Source organism: Fistularia commersonii, chromosome 6 (genome assembly GCF_037954325.1).
Source record: "Fistularia commersonii isolate RoL2024-O1a breed Wild chromosome 6, RoL_Fcom_v1.0, whole genome shotgun sequence".
Classification (NCBI taxonomy): Eukaryota; Metazoa; Chordata; class Actinopteri; order Syngnathiformes; family Fistulariidae; genus Fistularia; species Fistularia commersonii.
In genome coordinates this window covers 7,094,445-7,120,612 of record NC_141289.1, presented here as the reverse complement: position 1 = coordinate 7,120,612, position 26,168 = coordinate 7,094,445, and the positions used below count along the sequence as shown (strand labels likewise).

At 45.5% G+C, this 26,168-nt stretch overlaps 3 protein-coding genes and 1 long non-coding RNA gene across 10 annotated transcripts in view; 2 read left to right on the top strand and 2 right to left on the bottom strand.

Annotated features, from left to right (window-relative positions):
- The window catches only part of wdr12 (WD repeat domain 12), a 4,589-nt gene extending 3,555 nt beyond the window's left edge, over nt 1-1,034 (top strand). The window contains exons 12-13 of one of the 2 annotated variants that reach the window (XM_086147893.1): nt 260-332; nt 501-1,034. In XM_086147893.1, the coding sequence (XP_086004019.1) occupies nt 260-332; nt 501-578 (151 nt within the window). In that variant the 3' untranslated portion in view covers nt 579-1,034. The remainder of the gene's footprint in view (nt 1-259; nt 333-500) is intronic. The other variant, XM_086147894.1, reaches the window with a different exon arrangement.
- Nucleotides 1-1,604, bottom strand: part of LOC147233257 (uncharacterized) — a 2,155-nt gene extending 551 nt beyond the window's left edge. Inside the window, exon 1 of the long non-coding RNA XR_015106259.1 lies at nt 1,426-1,604. This is a non-coding gene — a long non-coding RNA (uncharacterized LOC147233257). The remainder of the gene's footprint in view (nt 1-1,425) is intronic.
- ical1 (islet cell autoantigen 1-like) lies at nt 1,510-13,483 on the top strand. Of its 5 annotated transcripts, none has more exons than XM_086147887.1 (16): nt 1,510-1,606; nt 2,237-2,401; nt 2,855-3,008; nt 6,749-6,821; nt 7,654-7,777; nt 7,903-8,101; nt 8,178-8,303; nt 8,384-8,482; nt 8,561-8,646; nt 8,817-8,867; nt 9,060-9,109; nt 9,473-9,517; nt 9,652-9,798; nt 10,093-10,392; nt 10,507-10,596; nt 10,867-13,483. In XM_086147887.1, the coding sequence occupies exons 2-16, from the start codon at nt 2,394-2,396 to the stop codon at nt 10,980-10,982; spliced, it is 1,668 nt and encodes a 555-aa protein (XP_086004013.1). In that variant the 5' UTR covers nt 1,510-1,606; nt 2,237-2,393; the 3' UTR covers nt 10,983-13,483. The 5 variants fall into 5 exon arrangements, with proteins under 5 accessions (XP_086004013.1, XP_086004015.1, XP_086004016.1 ...); XM_086147888.1 differs by lacking the exon at nt 1,510-1,606 and adding an exon at nt 1,710-1,811; XM_086147889.1 differs by lacking the exon at nt 8,817-8,867.
- On the bottom strand, nt 12,612-26,168 carry fam117ba (family with sequence similarity 117 member Ba). 2 transcript variants are annotated; one of them, XM_086147895.1, is made up of 8 exons: nt 25,668-26,168; nt 22,058-22,293; nt 20,678-20,761; nt 20,387-20,524; nt 18,551-18,694; nt 18,263-18,470; nt 18,055-18,175; nt 12,612-15,978 (listed from the first exon to the last, which is right to left on the bottom strand). In XM_086147895.1, exons 2-8 carry the CDS (start codon nt 22,076-22,078, stop codon nt 15,753-15,755), a joined length of 942 nt encoding a protein of 313 aa, XP_086004021.1. In that variant the 5' UTR covers nt 22,079-22,293; nt 25,668-26,168; the 3' UTR covers nt 12,612-15,752. The 2 variants fall into 2 exon arrangements, with proteins under 2 accessions (XP_086004021.1, XP_086004022.1); XM_086147896.1 differs by having other exon boundaries at nt 20,387-20,497.

Genomic DNA, 26,168 nt, shown 5'->3' with positions numbered 1-26,168 from the left:
GCTGTTGAATGCTCATATTCTCTGATTTTAAGAACTGCCTCTAGTGTTAGCATGGATATTGTGTTCAATGTGCCTTCTCTTTCTTGTTATCTAGAAGTGTCTTAAAAATAAGACACTTTCAGTTTATTTTGCTGCTTTAGAGGAAATGTTTAACTTTGTTTTTGCATTTAATTCAAATAAACACTTCTGGCATTTGTGCCATGAAGTGTACTTGGTTATATCATGTAAAGTGAATGTGCTCCTTTCTTATTGTTTTTAGCTGTAAAGCTCCTCTTTATGACCTGGCAGCACACAGGGATAAAGTGTTTTGTGTGGACTGGACAGAAAGCGGGGTAAGCTAGGGTCTCATTTATGAAATTTTAATTTGAAAAGGAAACAATGTCCTGTGCTGCATCCAGAAGTAAATATTGAAAATAGTTTACTGCAACATCGTGTTTTAGAAAATGTGAAAATATTGTCTTTCCAGTTTGCAACATGTTGTTGTTCTTATCTGTTTTTAGCTGATGTTGAGTGGAGGTGCGGACAACAAGTTGTACACCTACAGATACACAGCGTGTCAGACAGATGCGGGGGCATAGGCGTGCACGGATCCGCCATGTTCATCACCCCGGACAGACTCCGCATCAGTGTTGTGGCAGACACAGCTGGGACTCTAAATTTTGTTCTGTACAAAACTTTTGTGTTTTTTTTTTTTATATTCAAATATTTTCATGTATTGCCATGTAAACAAGAAACCCCGATTCAATTCTCCTGAAACGTTGCTTCTTGATTTGGCTGGTTTGTTCAACGGCGCTTCATTGCAGATTTTGACGGTGGCTCTTATTTATGAGGTGATTCTAGGAAGGTGGGAGGAAATGTTAAATGGAAATTACTATAAAAATGTTTGACATACTTGCGTTTGCTTGTCTGTTGCTTTCTGTTTAAATTCTCACCATGTCAGTCAGATAGCATTACATTTGCAAATTGTAACATAACCTCCCATTTTTAATTTCGAATCATTCGATCACTCTCGTGTTTGGTTTTCAAAGAATACATCTTCTGTTTTGAAGGGAACGGGCGAGTTTGTTCAATTTTTGGAGGTAATATGAATATAATGATATGAAAAAAAAAAAAAAACGATCAAATGAGTGCATGTATGTGTATAGTTCTGAGATGGCTATTTGGTTGAATGGTCACTTCTGACTACTGGTACATCGGATCTTCGGTGACTGAATAACACTTTTCGTAAGTCACTTTGGATAAAAGTGTCTGCCAAATGACTTGTGTAATGTAAGGTAATACGTTTCTTGGAGTTGCATGCATTGCTGTGGAAGGGGAGGGTGACGATGAGGAAGTTAGTCCTCACAACCTGGCTCCTTGCGGACTCTTAGTAGGGATAGGGCCGTGTTTGCACATAAGACTTCTTAAAGGTCTCCTTACACCCACCTGGACGGAGCTCCAGTCAGCAGCCTTCAACAGACGGACCTGTGACGCGACTCCGTCCTGCAGCGACCCCTAGCGGCCGAGTAACGCCACGTCTACGCTGCATATCCTGTTCTTCCCGACACACAGATGATGGACATCGGGAGAAGAGGATCGGTGAACTCCTAGATGCTGCGACTCTCGGGTAAAAAAAAAAAGTAAAGAGAAGGTTGAGGAAAAGGAGAATAACAAACCCGGAGTGAACAAATCGCCGTTCGGCTTCCCACAGCCTGGACGCCACGACGCTTGCTAACGTCACGGGCTAAGCCTGAAGCTAGCGGCACTCGCTGCTCTGACGTCCCCGGGCTAGGTCACTTCTCGGTCTTCTCACCGGCGTGTCATCTTTGCGTGTCAGTATGGATTGTTGTCTGTTTTTCCTCAACATTTTCCTATTGTATTTATTCAAAGCCCTCACTACGACGTGGCACTGTGATGGACAGCCGCTTAGCCGTCATTCGTCAGCACCGCTCGGGGTTGCAGGTGTCACATTCCTGCCCCATCAGCTGGCGCAGATTAGCTTTCTTAGCATTCTACTGCGAGCGGGCTATTTCCCTGTACGAACCTCTGATAACCGTGTATAATTTGATTTTAACCTTGACGGGGAACAGCTGCCAGCTCACTCCTATTGTCTCCCATCCTCGTCATAACAGAGGGGGGGAAGGAGCGGCTAATTTTGTTTCCAGCGGACGTGTCGAGTCCAAATCTCGCGGTACTTTGACGCACTTCTGCGGTTTTTGACGCGAGAATTGGTTTTGTTTATTCCCCCCCCCTCCAGGTAAACGAGGCGATGCTCACATGTTATCTGCTGTGTGAGGAGGAAACCTGCTCGTCTGCCGTTAAAGTGATCACCTCGGGGGGCCTATTGCTTCAATCACCCTCTCTTCGTCTAAGGAGCGTCGATTTTCAGTGCTGAACCGGCTGGTAATCCAGGGATGGACGGGTATGTGTACATTTCACAGGAACTAGGACTACTGGAAATACAACTACTGCTTTTGCATGATGCAGAAGTTATAAACGGCACTGCATTACTAGTATTCCACAACTGTCGCTGATAGGAATGCGAAGACCATATTGATTTCTCAGAAAATGATATTATGTCAGCCGATACAGTATCAAGTTCGGAGGGCTGCAAGGGAAATGAGCTGAAAGAGGCACGTTTCACATCACTTGGCATGTGTACTAACTCGTAAATTCAATTAGTATATGATTTTGACAGAAGTGTCACAGAGACGTCATACGCATAGGATGACAAAGCATTGCAGCAGAGATTTCAAAATAAGAGCAAGCGGCGTCATGTGTATCAGTAGTTTGCATTTGCACATCTAATTTATATATCAGGACAGGTCGATGTCAATGTACTGTCACTTACAACCGCTGTCACATTGGGCCCCAGGTTCGGTGGGGACACGTTGGGCGATGACAGCTCTGTCATGGCTCGTATGCAGAAGAAGTTCTGGAAGACCAAGCAGGTCCTTATCAAAGCTACGGGCAAGAAGGAAGACGAATACGTGGTGGCTTCAGATGCTGACCTGGATGCCAAGCTAGAGGTAGGGAAGAAGCGACTCATTATTCATCTTTAATATGGCACTGTAATAACGGCGCTCATGCTGCACAGATGGATTCCACATTGTGCTGGAGCTTATAAACGAACCCCTTTTTCAATTCTGTAACTCAAGCTATCTTAGGACCACCATTTGGATCAGTTATCTTTATGTCACCGCTGCATTCCTCATGTCCTGAAGCCATGTTGGCCTACGCAAACGCAACCACATGTTCAACAGGGAACGGACAAAAGCAAATGTCCCTTGAGGAGAATTCAACAATATCGCACAGTAACAGCACACATCAGGGTATCAATTAGGGCTTTTGGCTCCGGTCCCGGTCGTCTGCTGTCCTCGCTTACTGTGCAACAGTCTGCTTGACTTGAGGAGCAGATGGACAGACAGTTGCCACGTCTCGGCTGAAGCTGAAGCTAAAGAGTGTCGGGGTCAAAGATACATGCACGACAGATCATTGGCTGACTTTAATACAAGCTAATGGGCCATGCCAGCAAAGAGCAGTGAATGTGGTGTAGTTGATCATATATATATACATATATGTATATATATATATATATATATTGGAACATTGATTTTTTTTCCAATATATATATATATATATATATATATATATATATATATATATATATATATATTGGAAAATAATCAATTTCTCAGAGCGGCCCTCAAATCTCAGTACACCTTTTGAAAAGAACTACCGTATTTTCACGACTATAAGGCACACATAAAAGTCTTAGATTTTCTTCAGCAGTGCGCCCTATGGTGCAGTGTGCCCTGTGTGCGTAGTAGAGAATACCATTAGAACGTTATAGGGGGAAGTATGGGCATTGATTGTATATAAAAGAACAGGTATGTGCATTATGCAGAACATTGTTGTTTTAACAACCCCCAAACAAACACATCCTGCCCAGCCACATCACCAACATGGACGAGGTGCTGCTCACTTTCGACATCCCGGTGAGTCACACTGTGGAGAAGAAGGGGACCAGCATGGTAGCGTTACGCACAACGGGGTACAAAAAGCCTTCTTGGAGTCCTCAGTTTCACTAAGAGTGGAAGGCAGCGTCTGGCGAGTTGCGCCACAATTTGCAAATGGATTGTAGATGCTCAGGCTGACGTGTCTGCTGGCACTGTTGTTCGAGCATTCGCTAGAGCCGGCATCATATCCGAGGAGCCGCACGGCACGGAAAGTGACTCTGATAGTGAAGAAAGTGAATGTGGCATGTTTGGTGCAGATTTAGCGCAGCTGTTCGAATCAGACACAGAGGAGGGGGACTTCGATGGGATCGATTGATGACGATTACCGGTAAAAAAATTTGAATACTAAACTCAGTTTAGCTCCTACTCTATTTTTGAATACACAAACTTATACGCTTGCGTGTGCGTTGTTGTTGTAAGGCGGATGTAGTAGAGGACACCATGAGAATGTTAAAGGGGGAAGTGTGGGCGTGGATTGTATATAAAACCCTCGCCCTATAATCGGGTGCGCCTTATGTGTATGTTAAATACAGTAATGGCACACATAACTGAGACTGGGCCTTTTAGTGTGGTGCGCCTTATGGTCGTGAAAATACGGTATATAAGACAATCAAAGTGGTTCAGTTTAGCTACTCGATGGTGAGGCAGAATAGACTTGTTGTCAGCTCGGGAACCCCCACCCCTTCAGTCTCCTCCACCACCTCTCCTCTGTTTTATGTGCCTCTCACAGCTGAGCAAAAGACTTCTGTTTGTCTTTTTTCTTTCCTGCTTCTCTTTCATTGCCGCTGTTGTGTTATTGATCGGGAATAATCGATTTTAGCCACGTAGCTGTGAAGTTTATGTTTTAGAAGGCCAAAAAAACCACTGCAAGTAAGCTTTCTAAGCAGAGTGAATGTATCGCTGAGAATCATTTACATTGTGACATTAGGAAGCATTAAGTTGGCGGAAAATAACTGGAGGTCATTTTGTTAACTTTGGCAATGTGCTGATAAGTCCCCATTGTTTGAGCAGTGCACTGGGCATTTCCCTCCCCAGCGTGCGGTTTTAACAAACACTTTGGATCGGCTGCTGTTTTGTGATTTGTGTTATGTGACCATCTGCCAGGGAACACGACAGTGGAGCTGCCAGCGATACCGGCTGCTGGTTGATTCAGGAACAAGATCTGGACTCCTCAGTTCTCCTTCCCACATTGTCCTCAGATTCATGAATCGGTAGCTGGCAGGAAGAAATGCATGAAAACTGCGTTAGAGCAGAGCAGAAGGAAAGTGGCGTGCTAGAGTCATTTCAGAAAGAATGATCTTTCCTTTCCTCAACTCACTCATCACAGATGTGGTCTCGGTGATGATCTCAGAGGCAGCAGGGCAGATTCACCGGGGAGCGGCTGCTGGGTAGCAGTCCGGCAGCTCATCGGAGCTCAATGTGCATTTTCAAATACCACAACCATCGAAATTGCCTAATGACCTTTTACAGCTGTGCGTATTAAATTGTGTGCATTTTTTTAAATAACATCAATATCATTTTACATTTGTTAGTTGTTTGAGTGTAATATTAGTGACTGTAGCCAAATTTGTAGCTGCTGTGTCGGTCTGGAGGAAAGGGGTCACTGGTACAGGGCCTTTGAGCTGCCTGGGACCTACCATTTGCCTGGTGCTTGCTTCGGAAGACAGGCTGCAGGCCGTGTCTGTTTATTCTGTGGTTAATCAGTTACTATACACGTTAACGTCACCTGATATTGCTTTTCTTCCAGCGACATAATAAGACAAAAGAAGGAGATGGCAGCTCATCTATGAACTGTACATTAGGCCTATTGTCTTAGAGTGTTGACTGTGGTGTGAAATTATTTTTTTGTCAGTATCATGTATCAGTAACTGTTGTCTGTAACTGGATACCAACTGCAGCATCGCTTCCTCCTCCTCCACAAAGCCTGAAAAGCAGGTGTGATCGAACCAATCCCAGCTTCTCATTTGAAAACAGCAAGTACACATGGATGCAAAGAAAAAACAGCATCTAGCACAGGGGTGGGCAAACTACGGCTCGCGGGCCACATCTGGCTCGTTGGTCTTTTTAATCTGGCCCCCCAAAGATTTGTACAGAATTCATACTTGATGTGAATGATTGAATGATCGGATCAATGAATGTGGAAGCTCAAACAGGAGATTATTTCTTTTTTGGAGCTACTTGAGAATTTTCCTGAGCTGAATAACACACTTTGGCTTTGTGATTTAGCCTTTACTACGGACATACTGACACACATGAATGAGCTGGATGTGAAGCTACAAGGGAAAAACTGGTTCGCGCATGAAATGCAAGCAAACGTCAGAGCCTTCAAAACCAAGCTGGTTTTACTTTCAAAGCAACTAATGCGTTTAACTAATGCGTTTTTTTTATATGTATCGTATCTTGTGCTGACCCGGTCTGTCTGTCAAATTTTAAAAGTCAATGCGAGCCCTGAGCTAAAAAGTTTGCCCACCCCTGATCTAGCACATTCACCTGCGACAGGAACCATCTCAAAAGGCATGCTTGTGTTGAAAGCAGCTCAAGGAAACATGGCGCAAATAAGCTCCAACCACACATTCAGATATAAAGGCTCCCAGCCTCGAGCTGTAACCAAAATGGAATTATAGCTAATGCAGGGTTCGGAGGGCTGCGTCTCTGAAGCGCAGGGACACAATGAAAAGCAAACAAGCAGAATGGGACAATGTGTAAATGGCTCTTAAGTAAGTAAAAACCCACTTTCTGCGGTTCCTCAGTTCTTCCGCTCGGTCCAGTCCACCTGCACGGAGCTGCTGAAAGTGATTGAGAAATACCAGCACAGGATCACACGTGAGTAAATACGCTCCGACCGTACTATTAAGTCATGATGTTAGTACCATGCCAAATTAGGTGTTCAGTTTAGCCAAGATGGAGTTTCAAAACAAGTTTTTAAGACAAACTGTGTTTGCTGTTGTAAAGTTAAATGAAATCTACCCTGGTAAAATCCACAAATCTCACAATAATGCTCAAATTAGCATTATCCAAAAAAAAAAAAAATAAAATCTCACCCACTTACTGTAAATTGTAATAATTTATCTGTATATATGTTCATAACTGAGCAATATTTCATAACAGCTACATGTACGATATTTTTTCATACTCTTGTGCACTCCTTATCTTTCACTTGGTACTTAAGACCTTAAGTATTTATAGTTTTCACTTGTCACTTAAGACACTTTATAGTTTATTTGTATTTCTTATTCTCCCTTTTTTTTTTTTTTTTACTGTTTATACAATTTTCAACTGTTATTTATTGTTATATTTTTCTTGAACTCTGGCACAACAATTTCCTTCGAGATAAATAAAGTACGGTAGCTCTTATTTTTATTCTTATTCTTATTCCACACTGAAGCTCCTGGTGACAATTCATAGAAGACGTTTGACTTTCCTTCAGGATAAATAAAGTTGTTCTTATTCTTATCTTCAACTCCTGAAGTTGAGGCTGTTGATATATAGAATTTGGCTCAAGAGGTATAATATGCGGCTATACTTGTCTGTCTGTAAACTCTGAAGTGTCCCTCCACTCACAGCCTTGGTATGAGGAAGACTCTTTTCTTTGTCTGGGGCCTCTTGGATTTCCGTCTTTTCTCCTGCCGACACGCTTCCCCGACTGTCCCCTCAGGCTTGTCCCAGGAGGAGAACGAGTTGGGCCTCTTCCTGCGTTTCCAAGCCGAGCACGATCGCACCAAGGCCGGCAACATGATGGACGCCACCAGCAAGGCCCTGTGCACCTCGGCAAAGCAGAGGTCAGAGGCAGGCATCTCCGAAGCCCGTTGTTACGAACATCCCAACTCTTGAGTTAAATAGACCAGTTTTTCTGTCACTAATATTTTGAAACTTTTGAGAAAGCGTATAATTGTGGTCTCAACAGGATGGCACTTTGCCCGCCGCTGCACCGCTTGCACCAGGAAGTGGAGACGTTCCGGCAGCGCGCCATCGCCGACACCCTCCTGACCATCAGCCGCATGGAGAAGTCCCGCACCGAGTACAGAGGAGCTCTGCTGTGGATGAAAGATGTCTCCCAAGAGCTGGACCCGGACACTTACAAACAGCTGGAGAAGTTCCGCAAGGTAAGAGGTCATGAATCTAAGAGGTGTGCGGACGCGCTTGTTCTCCAGGTCACACGGTCTCCATCTGCATCCTCAGGTCCAAGTCCAGGTCAGAGGGACAAAGTGCCAGTTTGAGAAACTGAAGAACGACGTGTGTCAGAAGGTGGACATGCTGGGAGCGAGCCGCTGCAACATGCTGTCCCACTCCCTCTCCACATACCAGGTGTGCGTGGCGGACAGTCCCGGACAGCCGGGCCTCGGCCGAGCAGCGTCGGGTGTCTAAAACCTCTCCTGTCTCGGCAGACCACCCTGCTGCAGTTCTGGGAGAAGACGGCCCACGCCATGTCGGGCATCCACGAGACCTTCAGGGGACACGTGCAGTATCAGTTCACCACGCTCAAGGTAGGAGGACACACTCCTCCACCTGAACGCCAGAGGGAAAGGGGGCTTCATGGTGTCTGATGTCCGGCCTCTCCGCAGGACCTGAGAGACCCCCTGGAGCAAATTACAAAAGCACAGAAGCAGGAGGAGAAAAAGGAAAAGGCCCTACAGAGCAATACAGACAGGTGAGTAAACACACACACACGCACACGCACACGCACTCCTGGACCACCTGTTTTTTTCCTCACTGTGATTTCCTTTTCTCCTTTCCCTTGAGACTGTCAACACACACACACACACACACAGTTCTGTTCTTTGTAACCTGACCTTCCTTTCTGCTTCACATTCACCTCAGCCATGTCTTCATCAAACATCAGGCCAATGTCATGCCAGTCTTTACTCAAACGTAAGTGTTTTTTGGCCGCGTGTGTGTAGAACGCACACGACCTGCAGCTAGGTAGTAGTTTCCAGAACACTGACCCCGTGAGTGTGTTTTAAATCAAATAAAGACGACCGCTTTGTTAAAAATAGCCCTGCTGCGTCTCATTGGCGTGATGAGGCCCCTCCTCATTTCTCCCCCTCCTTCTTCCTCCCTCAGTCTGGTGTCCTTGGACGATGACAAGCCTTCAGGAAGTGCTTCTGACGCAGGTAAACGCTGGCCTCTTGGATCAAATAAACACCGGATGGTGAATTATGACTCGTCAATTGGTATAATTGGGGGAAAAAAAAAAGGAAAAATCAATTGGAAAAAATGGAAAATAATGTTGTCTAACTGTATGCGGCCCTGCGATTGACTGGCGACCGCACCAGCTGGGATAGTCTCCAGCATCCTCTGCGACCCTGAGTATGATAAGCTGCAGACAATAGATGGACGGATAATCCAACAATCTTTGTTAACGCCACAGATCAACATTTGAGTGTCCATCAGACGCATCAAGAGCATTTAACTGCAGTGTCAGTGTCGGGTGCTGGGTGGGAGGATTTGAATTTCTTGCCGTGTTGTCCCTGCAGGCCCGGCCCCCACCGGCGGTGAGCAGAGCCATCCCAGTGACAGCGGTAAGACACTAGCGCAATTATTGTTGCGTAACATGTCGCGTAGCACACATGCCTACCGATGGGTTGCAGAAAGTCACAGAATTTCAGATAAGTGTCTCAAAAAAAACCCTCCCACGTCCACTCCACCACTCCAGCGTTGTTGGATCTGGGCGGCCTGTCGGCGGGCCCCGACGACGACCTGCTGCTGCTGGCCTGCGATCTGCCCCGGCTGCCACCTGCCAGCGAGGCTGAAGAGCAGAGTGTCCCCTGGTCCTGGGGGAGCCAACTGCCGCCCCCCGCCGGTAAACAGGCCGGCTCCCTCTGCCTCCGTCCACTTCCAGCTTTTCCTGACGTGGCACAAACTACTCTCTCCTGGGATATTTTTTCCCCTAAACTCTGCTTCCTTTTTCTACTTATGGACTGAACCCTTTATTCCTCCCTGTCAAGAAACGCCGCACCTCTTAACCTCTGTCCCTCTCTCTGCTGGGTTTGGGGGCAGCTGAACCTTTAAAGAAGGAATCACATAGGTGTTGTTTTGTTTGTCAGAAAATATCAGCATGTGTGTCCTTCACACTGCTTGTCTCCATCCCTTGAAGGTGGGGATCTCCTCGCCGCCGGGTCAGGACAGAGGCCAGAGGAGGAGGAAGGGGAGCGCGGCGACATGGCGTTCCTCAAAGACTTGCTGAGCCCGGGGCCGGGGGCGGCAGATGATTTCAGCAGGGAGTGGCAGGATGCCTTTGGACTGTTCGACGCTCCGCCTCCCGGTGCTGCGCCGGCACCCGCGGGGGCGGCCGTCCCGAACGAAGCGGTTCCGTCAGCCTGGCCTCCCTCCAGCCCCCCGAGCCCTACTGGCTTCCTGCCCTCCCAGCTGCTGGATCACACCCTGAGCTCCACAGGTGAGCCATAGCTCCCCCCCTCCCAGTAGGATAAACACACTGCACCGACCTGTCAGAAAAAGGGGTGTGTTTTCACTTTGGATTATTAAGATTTGTCCTCGCTTGCACGTTTAGGCTGGTCTACCCCGCCCATGTTCCAAGCCCCGCCCCTCCAGCCTCCCCCGGCTCCGAACCGATCGGCTCCTCGGGCCGCAGCAGAGGACGGTAAGAAGTTTGCACGGAGCTCAACTCCAACTGCATCCGCTCTTTCAATGAGTCTCACGAGGTCGCCGAGACTCGATGCGCAGCAGACGAGGCGAGACTAAGACCTCTGGCTGTCAGCAAGCAGTGTCCATATTAATTCAGTCTGACTGAACTTGCTGCCTGCAAATTTCTGTTTGACTTCTAGAGCTCAACATGATCTTTTTTTTTTTTTTTTATACCCTCAGTCTAAAATGTATCCCTGTGTGTGTGCGTGTGTGTGTATGCGTGCAGCTGCAGCAGGCGCATCCAGAGACATGTCCGCTTGGTTCAATCTATTCGCTGATCTGGACCCCCTTTCCAACCCAGATGCCATCGGACGCTCCGCAGATGAGCTTCTCAATGCTTGAAAGTGTTGCGTGTGTTTTTTTTTTTTTGTTTGTGTGTGTGTGTGTGTGTGTGTGTGTTTGGTTACAACAACAGGATTCTTGCAGTTTGTTTTAACTATCATGTAAATTAGGACACGTTAACACCCAACACACACACAGCTCGCATAGTGTTTGCGTAAAGATGGTTGAACGAGAATATTTCGTGTGCGTGTGCGTGTGCGTGTGCGTGTGCGTGTGTGTTTGCGTGCGTTTGCTCTGTGAACAAGGGACTCAGGGCTTGGACAAGACAAGTAATGACACTTTCTGTTAGCACATGTGAATGCAGAGTATTTGTACAGTGGTGTATTTGAGGGAGGAGCCTTGGCCGGCACATTTCCATTAACATTTTTACAGATTTTTCAGAAAAATTGGAAAAAGAAAACGGCAAAACTATTATCCACCGCACGCGGTTCGATGGGTCGTGTGTCCGAGTCAGACGGTTGAATCCCCCCCCCCACCAGACTCAGCGCTCGTAACCAAAATGTGTAAACTAGCGAGCTTATTAATTAATAGTGACCTGCCAGAATCCTGTTTCCATCATTGATGGTTCATTAAAACTCACCAAAAGCTACTGCTTTTATGCACATCAGTCATGTGGTATCTTATTTTTTAATTCTTTCTCCACTTGGAATTTAGGATCTCTTTATTTATTAACTTAATTTTTGTCCGGCCCCATCAACCTTTGCATATGCACTTCTTCAAAACGTCCATTAAGATTTAAATCCTAAAGTATGAAGGGAGGATAAATTGAAGAGTGTAAAAGGAACACTAAGAATGCTACATGTGTGTATTTGTTGGTCATGATATACCAAGTAGTTTTGTTTTTGCTTTAAGTTGTACTCATTTAAAGCATACTCCATGTTTGAGCTAAATCTGCTGCTGCTGTTCTGTTTTCCAAGGCAAATTCATGTGTGTGTCTGGGGATTGTTTCTAAATTCTGGTTGTTAGTGGAACAGCACTCTGCCTTCTTATCTCTTGCCCATGAGGCACACACACATACGCACACACACACACACACACACACACACACACACACACACACACACACACACACCTCACTTAGTTTCATTCCCAGGTTCAACCAGAGATGGCGGTATTTGTATCACAGTAAGGCTACGACTTGCACTACATGTAATAGCTTTCAGCATGACTGTGCAGCATTATTAGGTGGTGTGTATTTGTGTGTTTTTGTGTGTCTGCGTGTGTTGTCTTTCACTTGGGAAATGTTAGTTTTTGTTTTTAGGGGAAAAACAGGGAAACGTCTCATTCATTTTTTTTAGGATTTGATCCCAAGCGGGACCAACTTGATGAAGTGAAGGTTTTTTAATAGTGCGGATGAAAAGAAGCCCTGGGACGTTAGTTTATAGAAGGTGACACATCAGTCATCAAGTGTTATGTTTTACCAACATTAACACTCCAGAATGTCAAACGAAAAGGAGCTGCAGAATTAATATGCAAATATAATATAATATAACGTGTTGCCAGTTTAAATTATGACATTGCTCACAAGGTTATCATGTTGACTTGTCCTGATATAAGAAAAGGAGTAAGGCATCACGAGAGCATAAGGAAAAGCTGACTGACTGTCTCCTTGAGGAAGTGATCTTCCCTTGTGTGTGCGTGTGTGTGTGTGTATATGTGTGTGTGTGTGTGTGTGTGTGTGTGCGCACGCATGTGTGTTTGTCTAACGCCACACTGTTGTCCCTTGCTCTGAAACGTGGCGCCGTCGAACCCGTGCCGTCTTACTCCCCGGTCCCACCTGCTGTTCACATCCTACAACTGCAAGTTTGATGCCAAGAAAACAACAGAGTAGAATCACAGGAGCTGCATCAATAACATCTACCAGTATATTCATATTGAGTTTTGTGGAATATTAACCTCTAAAGTTACAATATAAACTAAAACTTTTCTCCATGTAGGAGTGAAGCATTTTGCTAACGGCAGATAATGGATTGTAGGGTATGAGTCAATACTGAATTCTGTTGAATATGACACACTCAGTTACATTTGTAATTAAAAAAAAATCTACCAAACCTATAATAATTCAATATTCATGACTTGGTCTGGTGACATATCAATGCAGTTTTCTTCATTGCAAATGTTTGGGGATAAAGAGATGATGTTAAAATAGCGGGAACAATGTCTTGAGAGAGAAATCAAATCCTCCGCGTTGCCTGTAATCACACACACACACACCCTGGAACTAGCATTTTTTTTTTGAAAATATCTATATTCTTCTCCACTCCTGCAGCGTTAAAGAAGGGAAAGAAATCCACATGCTTAAGATTGTCTCCTGTTTTATGTGCACATGGTGTGTCTGTTTGTGATGTTTACACCCGTCAGAAGAATGTATCTCCTCAAGCAACTCACACATTGTTTGCTTTTATTTCCAACTATGCCTTTTTATTTCACTGGAGAGGATCCCACAGAGGAGAACGTGGCAGTCGTGTTTCCAATAAACTGGACAAATAAGAACCAAAAAAGGGAGTGTTTTTCTTTTGTGTGTCAAGTATCCAGCTGCTTGTATCAGTAAACAAGATATTAAAAAGAAATGACAAAGCCAATGTTTTTGTTTTTGGCTGCAGAAATCGACATCACACTTTGGAACAGGATTGTTTATTTCTTGCGCAGTTAAAAGAAGTCGTTACATAACTACAACTTGTCTTCCCAAATCAGGTCACCGAAGAAACAACATCCGCCTTTCTGCTTTTTTTTGTTTGTTTTTTTTTTTAAATCTGTGTTCGGAGCGCGTCACGGTATGAGCCTACGGACACGGCAGGTGCTGCTCGGTGTGGATGTGTTAGCGTGTGCGCGTTGAGGCGTCAGCTGATCTCTTATTTTTATTGTTATTGTTTTTTTGTCCTCTATTCACAACCTGAGATGGACGATGTGACTGATTTGATTTAAAAATTCTCTGTTGACGCCCAATTATGCTCCTGGAATGAGTCCGATAAATAAATACATTATTATCCACAATAATGAGACATGAAATTCACAGTACTGAGCAGAGGGGCGGGGCTTGGGGGTACAAATGGTCGATGGGGTCAGATACATATCTTTGTCAGCCCATACAACAGAAGCGCGTCTCCATATTTACAAACCCGATACATTCCCATCCCACAGTTAGCAGGCACAGTCAAGTAGTGGTGACACACAGAGGAGGAGGGGTCCGAGCATGAAGGAAGAGGAGGAGGAGGAGGGGTTTATCATCATAACCACTCACCCACTGTTTACCAAACCCAACTTACAAGCCGACCTTTAACCTCACTGGAAGATTAGAAATCTGTAACTATAGTATTTTATTTATGAAAAAGGCTTAGTGTCTCTTTTTTTTTTTTACATAATTTTGCTCTCCTGATTGATTTTTTTTTTTTTTACCCAAAATGCCATGAAGCTGAATCCCTCAGAGAGAGCTGAGGTTTTCCGTGCCGGAAAATACCTCACATTAAATTAATATAATTTCAAGATAAATTAGAATTTGCTGCATTGTATTCAATTACTACTCGTTTATTTACAAATGGCTGAGGAAGCTTGGTCTGTTTGTACGTGGCGTGAGAATGATTTGTGCATGTGTGAATAAATGATTGCAAAGGACTTCTTTACAAGATAAGAATCTGATTTTACATTTCGGGGTCTGTTCATCCACGGCATCTGTTCGGGGGTCACTTCTCTGTGCTACAGGACTGTCGGGAATTAGAGCGGGATGGGGGGGGGGGGCTGAGGTTTCCTGTGAGGATGCACCCTCTTCCTCCTCTTCCAAGACACATGTCTTGACCTCACTACTAGCGGAGCAGGACGGAAGGAAAAGAGCGTTTCAGTGGCGGCGTGGGAAATGGGGGAGAAGAGAGGAGAGAGCAAAGAAAAGAAACGGTGATGCGAGGGTGGTGAAGGACGAAGGTTGGTGCTCAGGTAGGGGAGTGAGGGGGGGCAGGCAGACACGGCTTGGACATGCTGCATGCACCAGAGCCCCGGCCAGTGTTTCTCGAGGGTCCTGGCACGCCAGCGGGCAGGGCCTGGAACTGCTACTAGTCAGTGTAAGAAAGGCACCGCCTCCCGTTCACAGTCGGATTCCACTGTAAACCGGTAAAAGTACAAGTGGGACTTCTACTGCGTCGCCTCTTGGATTGGTACCGCGTGGCCCCACCTGCCGGCGCGTATCCCCTGCTGTTGTAGGGCGGCGACCGCCTGCGTCACATGATCGCCACCCCACGTGGCTTTGGGGGCGCGGGGGGAGACCAACTGGTCTCGAATAGCAGGCACATTTTTTTTTTACGGTTCCACCTTTTTTCACAACCCTTCAAGTTTTGCTACGATTACATCTGGCAGCACCAAAATTAGCCTCCGTGATCGATCTCTCAGTCGCTAAGGAAACCAGCGACCGTTGGAAGGCTTTTTTTTTTATTTAAATCAACAGAAATAACTAGCGATAGAAAAAGAGATATGTCCGTGGAAAGGCGCCATGGTATAATACGATAAAACAAAAGTCATTTTGCCCTTTTCCTCTCAAAAACACAGGAACAGAACCGGCGGGAAGGTCGGAGACAGCGATGAGATGTTGGCTGCAGCGCGGCTAGTCGTCTGAGGAGGAGAGGCAGTGGGAAGCGCTTTGTCAACAAGATAAGGACATCAGAGAGCTGAGCTGGCATGCTGAAGGCATTTTTTGGAGCAGTCGGGTGTTTGAATCCTTTCTGATTATGCGGGGTGAAGGGGGTGTCAGGAGAGGGGGGGACTCGGTGACCCACCGGGGGGCGGTCAAAAGCTCTCCGGCTCCTCCAGGAGGCAGGGCTGGGTGGAAAGAGGCACAAGGGATGGGGACAGACTTCGGAGACCCACCCCGGGGCGAAAGTTGAGGTCCGGGGCGGGCAGTAAGGGCTTGAGGATACTGACTAGGCAGAAGGCGGAGCCACTGTTGGGGATGAAGTTGACCTTGTTGCGGTCCGGACACAGGAAGGGAGGGATCTCCTGCAGAGGTTTGGGCCTGGAAACAATCACACACAAGGAATTTGGTAATGTGTTGACAACTCGCTCCCGCAGAGAGCTCTGGTGAGTGTTCCTGGCCCTGTGTGTGTGTGTGTGTGTGTGTGTGTGTGTGAGTGCGGGAGACAAGATCCACACAGACGCACTTTATGGAGCCACTACAGGTATAAGGTGAGTAATGGTAAATTGTCCGCAGCCTACAGCGGAGCCTTGACTTACGAGTGCATCAACTTGGGAGTTTTCCGAGATACGAGCCGTCACTCAGTGGATTTTTCGCTTTGTGCTAAGAGCCAGGATCTGAGTTAGGAGCGAGCAGGATGAGTGTTTCACACCGACATGGCTGCCGCTGTTCATGAAATTGCGTTTAAACATGCCGCCCACCACTAAGAAGCCCGGAGAGAATCAGTGAAAAACACGACCGAGGTGCGTTTTCTACTTGTCCGTGAAGAGATGGAGAAGTTGTCGGTGAGATACCGTGACGGAGAGCATCATCTGTGCGAAGGCGGGAGACATTTATGGTGATTCAATGCACCATTCAGCAGGAACGTCAACAGACAAGTTAATTGGAAGAGTCACTGAAAGCCGTTCAGGGACGGTTAGATTGTTTTAAAATGAAGTTTAGCCATAAAGTGTACACTGTATTTAAGAGCACATTGTACCATTAAGTGTGCAACCAGTACGTACCGTGAAATGCATATTATATTTTTTATACATTATTTGTTATTTATATATTTAATTTTTCTCATTAAAAAACCTGTGACAAACCTGGGGCCTGCAACAGATAAATAGCTTTTCAGTAAATTTCAATGGGCATATTTAATTTGATATACAAGCAAATATACTGCTCATGGTTCATCCATGATGGGTTAATCGCAAAGAACAAATTTCCTCTTGAGGGATTAATAAAGGATAAATTATTATTAATAATACTAATTATTATTATGATTAAATTCAGTTACAAGCTCAGTCAGGGAGCAAATTAAACTCTTAAGTTTTAGTTGCACTGTATATGTATCAAAACTACAGTTTCTCATCATGCAATGTGGGTTATTTAATTTGATATTGATCATATTTATCAATAAATTCAATGATACTGACTGGCCAAGGACCACTGAAAGTCCAAAAGACGTCACAGAAATTGATGTTACGATAACAATTAAAAAAAAAACTCTGTGTTTTGGATGTGATTCTGCTGCGCAGCAAACACAGTGCCAGCAGGCGGAAGCTGCAACTATGGCGAAACACGTTGAGGGTTCTTATCACCTTCACGGCTCATTTTCAGACAGCATATGGGTCCCTGTGAGGGAGACACAACAGTTGCCGCCTTCTTATCGTCCAGCTGCCTTGTTTTTCTTTTTCGCAGCATCTGTGGATGCCAGGCCGGGCAGAGACATCTCTTTTATCCCCGACGCTCGGAGAGCATGTCGAACCCTGCGGTGCCAGAATAAAACTGATTGCTCCTGGTATACCATCTACCTGAGAGAATATGCACCAAAGGTCAACTGGAATTCACCTGAAGAACCTCAAGAAATCATTGAGAAGTTCTAAGATGGGAAAAGAATAAAAGCCAAAAAAGGACATAATAACAAGTGAAATGTTTGAGTGTAGCGAGGAGGAAATAACCATGAAATGTGCGACAGATGATCGGAAAAATTTGAACTGAATGTTTCCCTGTTCCGAGTTGAATCCAGGAGACAATATCGGAGATGATACTCGTTACATGGCGGAGATTCGGCCCATTTGGTGCACATCTGAATCCCAAAACACCATTATTCATGTGGAGGGGTGTTTGCTGACAGTCCATGATGAAGGACCCCCCCTCCACACACACACACACACACACACACACACACACGCACACATATTAACATCCGGCTCATTCGTCTGCAGTTTGTTCCACTAGCTCGTCCCCATCTGCCTGTTTCTAATGACATTCCCTCAGAGTGTGAATACGTTCAAAATATGCTGAAGGAGAACCCACAGGTCCAACACATTTTACAGGCCACAGTCGGACCACAGGCCGACCAAACCCACAAGATTTGTGTTTCGACCTGAATTTAAGGAGTTTTCTACTCACATTGACTCCTCTGACACTTTGACCTTCTCGCAGCCCTCCGGAGGTTCTCTCTTGAACGTGTAGCTGTTGTTGGGTCGGGGAGAGGCGGCGTATTTGGGCAGCGGTGAGCAGGGGCCCAGCTCTGGGGGGGGCAGGGTCAAAGGTCGGAATTGCTCATAGGCATATTACATGGAGTGTGTGTGTGTCTTTGTGTGTGTGTTAGTCTCACCCTTGTCCTCGTAGGGGCTTCCTCCGCTTGTGTCGTTGAGGACGGTGAGGTAGGAGGGTGAGATGGAGTCGGGGCGGCTGCTGCAGTTGCTATGGCTACCGCTCAGGCCGCCCCCCGAGGGGGTCTGAGTGTCGATACTGCGAGTGCTGCTGCTGCGCTGTGGGGGGACAGGCGGGGGTGCACGGTGTCCATCTGGGACGTCCTGTGGCTGTCACACACACACACACACTAAAATGAGGCCACAATAACAACCAGGGGTGTAAATCCGGGTCACGTATCTGGACTCACCACGATGGTTTCATCCTTCTCGGGGGTGTCTCGGATGATGATGCGCTCGATCTCCTGGTTGAGACCCTCCACGCTGTTGCGGAACCGTGGGGCCGAGGACTTGGATATGGGGATGGGGATCAGGATGGTCTTGGGCATCGGTGACTGCAAAACAAGCAAGATGCAAGTATAGGCTATTAGAAGCTTTTCTTTGAGACGTTCAAAGCCTTTCTTCAGGGCTCACTCATCTGACAGACAAAGATGTCGACTCTATTTTTTTCTCTAATCTTATCCAGAGGAGGTTATTCTCCAACAAAAATCACTGGTCCTGCACTCCAAAGACACCATATTTTTTGTCGTTCTATAATCCACAGATTTAATATGAAACAGTGGGGGCAATACATTTAAAATCAATGAAAGTATTGATCTTTTAAGCCCTTCAGACAGATGGTAAAGTGACGGCAGATCAATATAACAATTGAGTCTATAGCTGAATTGACCTGCAAATTAAGGTCATTCTGGTGTTAAATCTACATTTTTTCCAATAAAATTATAAGACTGAATGTAGAGGAAGAATAATGATCAACTATTATTAATGCAAAATCAAAAGGAGGAGTTCTGAGCATTTTTTGGACTACACCATCGGACGTTCAAAATAAAAGTCCCAGTAAAATACAGCGTGTTTGACTCAGACTCCCCAACTGCTCAACACAGAGTACAGCTGGACGGTCAGACCAGAGCATTATTTGATGTGACTCAGCTCCCAGCCTCTATCAGTTGTATAAGAAGACACACTTTTAGTGACAGCTGATTGAATTTGCGACACTTGAGATTCCTGAATTCACCTAAAAGAGTAATGCCTAAAGGGGAAGACACTTGGTTTCCCCCCCCAGCGTTTGTTGGAGCTGCTCCAGCCCCCATCTGTTGTGTAACACTTGAACTCTCAAAGCATCGGTGACGAAATGCAACTCAGACAACATCCAGGGACAATTGAGTGTTTTTTCCAGTTTAAGACTTTTCCCCTTGTCCGAGTCCGGGGACTGAGGAAGATGAAGGCTGTTGCTCTTCACCCTTGCTTCAAAACACTCAAGTGGTTTCCTCCGAACCCTTGGCTTTTGCATCAGCGGATAAAGTTGTCAGTTCACTGTGACGCGCTGCCAAGTTGTGTATTTTTTTTGTTGTTCTTTTTTAAAGTCTGTCTCATGAGGAGGAGCAGAAAACAGCTGTATCCTCTCCTCCTCCTCCTCTTCCCCACCAACATGTCAGGAGGAGCCCAATGTTAGTGAGCTTGTTATCAGAGGCACTGACTCTAAAGAACTAAATCACTTTTTTTTTTACTGACAAAGACTTGAAACCCAGCAGATAAAACCTTAAGCCCATCAGAGAAAATGTTTGCTGAGGCATTAAAAACAAGAAATCAGATCTTTTTCTCATTTCCCTCCATGTGACACGCTCTTATTCATGAGATCCCACTGACACAACACTCACGCAGTTAATGGAGTTAGAAATACAACTGCATCTTAATTATACAGAGTTTGCCTCTTGTTGCCTCTTCACGCTTAGTCCTGGGTTTTATTAAGGACGATCACCTTTCCCTCACACGCAGTGAATACGTGCCAGAAGCCCCAACTGAATATGCCCCCCAACAGACGGTCAGAGAGGAAGCAGGCTTAGCACATATGCATGGCTTCCATCTATTTCTTGGCATGGTCCTGGTACACTCTACTCATTCAGTCTCTGCAGTGGAACCCAGCAGGAAAATGGGACACCCTCAAAATAACTGGACCAGGGATTCAACCTAGTTCCTGTCCAGAGCGACACAAAGATACACCCTCCATCAGCCTCGCGACTGATCACCTGTGACTGGATTATGGTATGGCTGCCATTGAATGGGGACTTGCGGTCCTTGTCCCTCCGGTGGCGGCTGCTGCGTTTGCTGCGCTGAAGTTGCTGGCGCAGTTTGGCAATCTGGAGAGTTTCACAGATAGACAGACACTGTAATGCAGACATGGAGATATGGCTCTCAATATCTTGGAGATGCACAGGCTGAGCAAACTCTTGACAGTGATTGTGAGAATGACATCGTGCACGGCCATCTTATTACAATGAGTAGAGGAAGAATAATGAGCGGATGTTTCTGAAGCTGACCTCCTTGAGCTGGTCGGTGCTCCCACAGGAGGCCGAACGCTTGTGAGAGCCCCGCCTCCTCTCATCTGCCCAGGCCCTGGGGGTCTAACACACACAAACACACACACGCACACGCACACGCACACACACACGCACACACACACACACACACACACACACACACACACACACACACACACACACACACACACACACAAACACACACAGGTTAGAGAAAAAAATCCAACACATAGCAGGAAAATTAGAAGACACATGGATAAAAACAGAAAAAGAGAAAACAACTGCTGTACAAAAACAACAGCACACATAAAACATGGTGTTTGTTTTGTCCACTAAGAGGTTTATGAGTATTTCCTATCCCGAGGTGTGTCATTAATTTTACTTTTTTCGCCATGGACGAATGGCGTTATGTATTAATGAGCATATCCCGCCAGTGTGAGTATGTTGCAGTGACATCTGAAGCTGTCTGTAATGTAATCTCTCTTATAAAAACAATAATTTGACTTTTCATTGCCCTATGTGCTCCAGCGAGGAGCTGGTGGAGTTGAGGCCTTTTCAGGAAACAGTTAAGTGTTTTTTTTTTATGGAGAATGCAAAGACATTCTCCTGAAACAAGTCAGACAGCTGACCAAGACAAATTGGAGACGTGATGCCATTAAACATGAAAAGCCGCTGATTATCACACTCTGATATGCACTTTGATATGGAATTAAAATCAAATTAAAGACACAGATACAAGAAAAGCAGTGACATCCAGTGTTTGACCAGCGCCTGCTGCACCATGATGCAACCGTCTGCAACCATGATTACTCCCTTTGCATTACCCCCTTCTTCAACACACACACACACACACACACACACACACACACACACACACCACACACACACGGGCGAACATTCACTGCTAACTGCAGCATGCTCTTGGTAAGGCTTGGAGGAACAACGAAGGAGGTGCTAACCATTTCACATAAAAATCTCAACAATTCATTCAACAGTGTCATATGATTTTATTCCAATTTTCTATGAATACTTTACATAGTCTGCCTGCACTGCATCAGGGGAAAACGGTGAAAACCTGAAACTCTTTGAAGCTCTCTGTCTTTACCACACAGCGAACTGCTTCCCATTGCTTTCTCTGCAGATCAGCAAAATTCACAGAGTCTCTTCTGTCTTCTTTGACTTCAAATACTGCACTGTTCAACTACACCGGGGGTCTCAAGCTGACGGCCCAGAGGCCAATTAACTCTTGTGTGCGATATGCAGTGAAATGTCAACAAGATGACAACTCTGGCAGAGGCTCTCAATATCAAGCTGTATTAGAGACAGCACTACACACAAACACACACACACAAACACAAACTCATAATAGTCTGGCCTTACCTGCGTCGCCTTGTCCCTCATGTAGGGAACGTGTTGGTGCTGGCTGTTGTCCTGAGGCCAGGGACCTGTCAGGTGAGAGCCAGCGAGCGCGCCCTGTGAGGGCCACAGCTGGACGCAATGGCAAAAGATGGTAAGGAGAATGGGAGCTCAGGCGTTAGGAGCCGGGGTGGGGGGTTGGCGGTCACGCTGGTGGAGAACCACCAAGAGGTGTGGGAGTTGAAGGCCACCAATACAATCTGAGGAGGAAAGAGGAGATCGGAGATGAAGCCCGGTGCGCCTGGAGACGTAAACAAGTTATCAGTCAACACGGTAAACACATCAACGCAGCTGGTCTGCAGGATAAGCCTGATCTGTCTGTCTAGGTTTGTGTGTGTGCTTGCACATTTGTGTGTGTTGCCAGATTGGTGTTAAGCTGTCCCGTGCTGGGCAGAGCGGATATGGCCCCCTCTAAGTCTCTGCATAGCCCCCCAGAAGTACAGGTATTAAAACAGCTTACAGTAAAGGGGGGGGGTTTGCCCAACTGACCCTGATTCACCGCAGCACTGGCACCCTTGCGCAATATCTTCCATAACAGTAAACCTGCATATCCATATTATTATTCTAAGCTGAGAAAAATTAACCTTGTTTCTGACTGATGACTGTAGAGTTGAAATCAATGTAAGAGGGTTGGAGAAGTAAGAGTGTTTCTCTGTAGTAGTCCAATCGCTGGCGGGCCCATGATGACACAACGCTATGGAAACACAGAGATTCTGCACTAATTGATAAATTACAAGGTGACTCATCTGCAGTGCGTTGCAATAGCTGCATAACTTAAAACAGAAATCGTTGCGAAATAGCAGCAGGATTCATATCTTTATTTATGGCCTTCCTGTGACTGACAGAGTCTAAAAGCTAGCTAAATTCCATTTTAGAAAATACAACATTGATACCTGGTCGGAATGGTAAACCACTGGTGATAGGAAAAATCTTATAACAGTTTTTAATTTGCAAAAAAGCACTAGCAGGGGCCTTGTCATCCTTGGAACCTTACATTCCTGGTTCACTTCCCGCCTCCTCCTAGTGTGTCGAAGTGTGTCGAAGTATTGTTGACATTGAACCCCTAACGGCTCTCCTGGTGCTACTAGACCGCATGCCAACTGCTCATGGTTCATTCTGCTGATGGGTTGAATGCAGAGAATGAATTTCCCGCGAGGAATTAATAAATTTAGTATTTGTTTCCAGTGCATCAGATATCATAAAATCTGGCCCTGATTATATTTAACATTCACAGACAAACAGCATCAGCATGTCCAGTTTGTGATGTTATGAGTAAAATTGTGAGATTGAGTAAATGATATGGAATGACTGACGTGTGATGCACGGAGTTAGATGAGACTCTAACAATCACACACATATACAGCCACACTGGAGACAGGATGTGCCAGAGCTAAATCCAGCAGGGGTCTTGACCAGCACACGTCGCTGTTGCTAGAGAACAGCTAATGTCCATTAACACACGGTCACGCCTGCAAGTGTGTGTGTGTGTGTGTGTGTGTGTGTGTGTGTGTGTGTGTGTGTGTGTGTGTGTGTAAGCAGCAGAGGGGATTCTTGTGTTTTGCTGATAGTAGAGCAACAGCCCACAGCCAGCATTGTGGATAGTACACACACCACCATAAATGTGGCGTAAGCTTGGTTTGCTGCTTTGGCAAAGCCCCGAGTGACAGAACAAGACTGTGGGATTGTTAAATTGATGTGACAGGATGAATGAAGAACACCTATTCTTTTGAATGCATGCCGTATATATGTGTCAAAAATAATGTGAGAATTACTTTAGAAAATCAAAAAAGAAACCAATTAAAAAAACACTGAATTCCATTGAAAACAGTTTGAAAAATCCTTTTAAAGTTTTGAAATGTGCAAAAACCCTTAAAGCAAAGAAACAATGAGTTGAAAAAAGGAAAGAAATGTAAGACGTAAGATCAGCCGTTACTTTGACAAAGTAAGGATTGAAAAATTAAGACACTCTGACCTGATATCAACCCAGACATGCACAACTGCATTCAGAAGGAAAAGGGATTTTTTTTTCTCCCTTGTCTATTCATTTCAATTATGACAGAATTGGTAGAACAAGAGCCATGTATATAAAAAGGTGTATTTAGCATATTATGCCTCCTCCATGCATGCAGAACTAAGCCATTTTTACATAGGAAATTGGAAAGAGACACTTTAACCAGATCACATCTGATAGTTGTTACTGTGACAACAAGCATAAATATATAAACTTCTGAGTTGCTGCCTTGCAAAGTACTTTCTTCTCCTAAATCTTGGACTTGGCATGTACTTTTAGCTCTATTACACTTTGACAGTTTGCTCCCTTCAACACAACGCTCAAATATTCTGAGCGTGTCAGTCAGGGATTAAGATACCTTTCTGCAGCTTATTGGTAAATCAAACATTGAATCTTAATTAGAAGGGACAGGCGTGTGACGTAACCTCGTCCTTTGGTTGCTTTTGGGTCTTATTTCAGTATTTATGAGCTATCACTGTTTATCACAGTATCTGTATCTGCACAGCTTACTGAGTACAGTATGTCTCGGAGTGCCATAGTTCTAAAATCAAAGTAGCATTTTGTGTTACTTAAAAAACAGTTCTGTCTCCAGATTGTTTTAAGAACATTTCATTCTTAAAATAGATAATTGTTGCACAGCCTCTTATTGACCCCTTCATGAGAGGATAAGAGGAATAAATTAATTGAAAGTGTGTCTCTTATTTGCATCCTGCTCTTTACCCTTCTCACTTGTGGAGACCACTTTGGGGTACATAATATATGGATTATTATTCATTCATTCATTATCTAAACTGTCTATCAGGGCCGCAGGGGAGCTGGAGCCCTTCCCAACTGTCTGTCACAGAGCCACATATTCACCCTCCCATTCACACGCCTGGAAATTGTAGCGTCTCCAATGAAACTCCAATGAGACTGAAAAGACACTGAAGGGCTCCATGTGGAAATCCAACCAGGAACCTTCTGGCTGTAAGGTGGAAGCTCGAACCCATGCTTCACCATATATATTATTACTACATTGTATGAACCGCACGATTTCGTCACACGAATGTTTACCTGAAATCATCCCTATTTATGTATTTACGTTTCCTTGGCAATGCCTGAATAGTAGAGTAACACCAGGCTCGACCCACAAACATTCAGTATCAGCTCTCTGAACAACATTGGCCTTGAATGCAGCGCAGTTCATTCCATTGTAAACATTGCATTTTGACAGGAGACAGTGTACAATTATAGTACTCCACCGAAAACTACATTTTAAGGAGAGGAAAACCCCTGCAAATTTACGTTTGTTTTTCTTTTCTAACGTGAGAATGGAGAGACTTGAGGCGAAACACGAGGTACACTTGTGAGAGTCCCTGAACGTGTCATGACTTGTCCTCCAGCGGCGCGTCATGAGTCTAAACACCCGTCCATTGAGTGTGTCGAGACAGAGCAAGCTACAGTGGTGTGCCTGTGTGTGTGTGTGTGTGTGTGTGTGTATGAGAGAGAGAGAGAGAGAGAGAGAGAGAGAGAGAGAGTAAGAATGTGTGTGGGGGGCTGGGGGGAGGCGGTTGAGCTGCTCACCTGCAAAATAAGAGTTCCCGTACGGTGTTCAAGGACCACGGAGCTCCGTTGGTCCCCAGTTGATAGTCGTCGTCACGGAATTAAGCTAACGAGGCGGTGGAGAGCAGCGGGGCGGGGAGAGCAACGACGCAGCGGTGAGGGCCCTCCTTCACACGAAATAATTACAATGAAAAAACCGAAACGGGTGAACACCAGAGGGGAGACAAGCCGTCTTCGTGCGAGGGGAAAACGGACACGGAGAAGGTGTCAAGATGGGCGTCACTGTGTTTTCCCCCTGCCTCCACGTCGTCGTGGAGGGATGTTTTTCTCTGATGCGGCACGGCGGTGAGAACCGCTACCGTCGAAAGAAATGACCCGAAGAAACAAAAAAAGCACAAGCAGGGGCTTAAAAGCGGAGGAAAAGGCGCCCCCCACCTGGTTCTTCAAGGGAAAATAATAGACGGGCAAGGAAATAGAGAAGGGATAGAGAGAAGAGGGCGGTGATGCTGGGCTAGCCTCGGT

Excerpts from the sequence above, each read along its gene's own strand:
- fam117ba (XM_086147895.1), bottom strand. The coding sequence starts at position 22,078 with ATGAGGGACAAGGCGACGCAG. Across the intron at positions 20,525-20,677 it reads GCACCGACCAGCTCAAGGAG|TGTCTGTCTATCTGTGAAAC; the intron begins GTCAGCTTCAGA and ends TCTGCATTACAG. Across the intron at positions 18,695-20,386 it reads ATACCATAATCCAGTCACAG|TCACCGATGCCCAAGACCAT; the intron begins GTGATCAGTCGC and ends CTTGTTTTGCAG.
- ical1 (XM_086147887.1), top strand. Across the intron at positions 10,393-10,506 it reads TCACACCCTGAGCTCCACAG|GCTGGTCTACCCCGCCCATG; the intron begins GTGAGCCATAGC and ends TTGCACGTTTAG. Across the intron at positions 10,597-10,866 it reads TCGGGCCGCAGCAGAGGACG|CTGCAGCAGGCGCATCCAGA; the intron begins GTAAGAAGTTTG and ends GTATGCGTGCAG.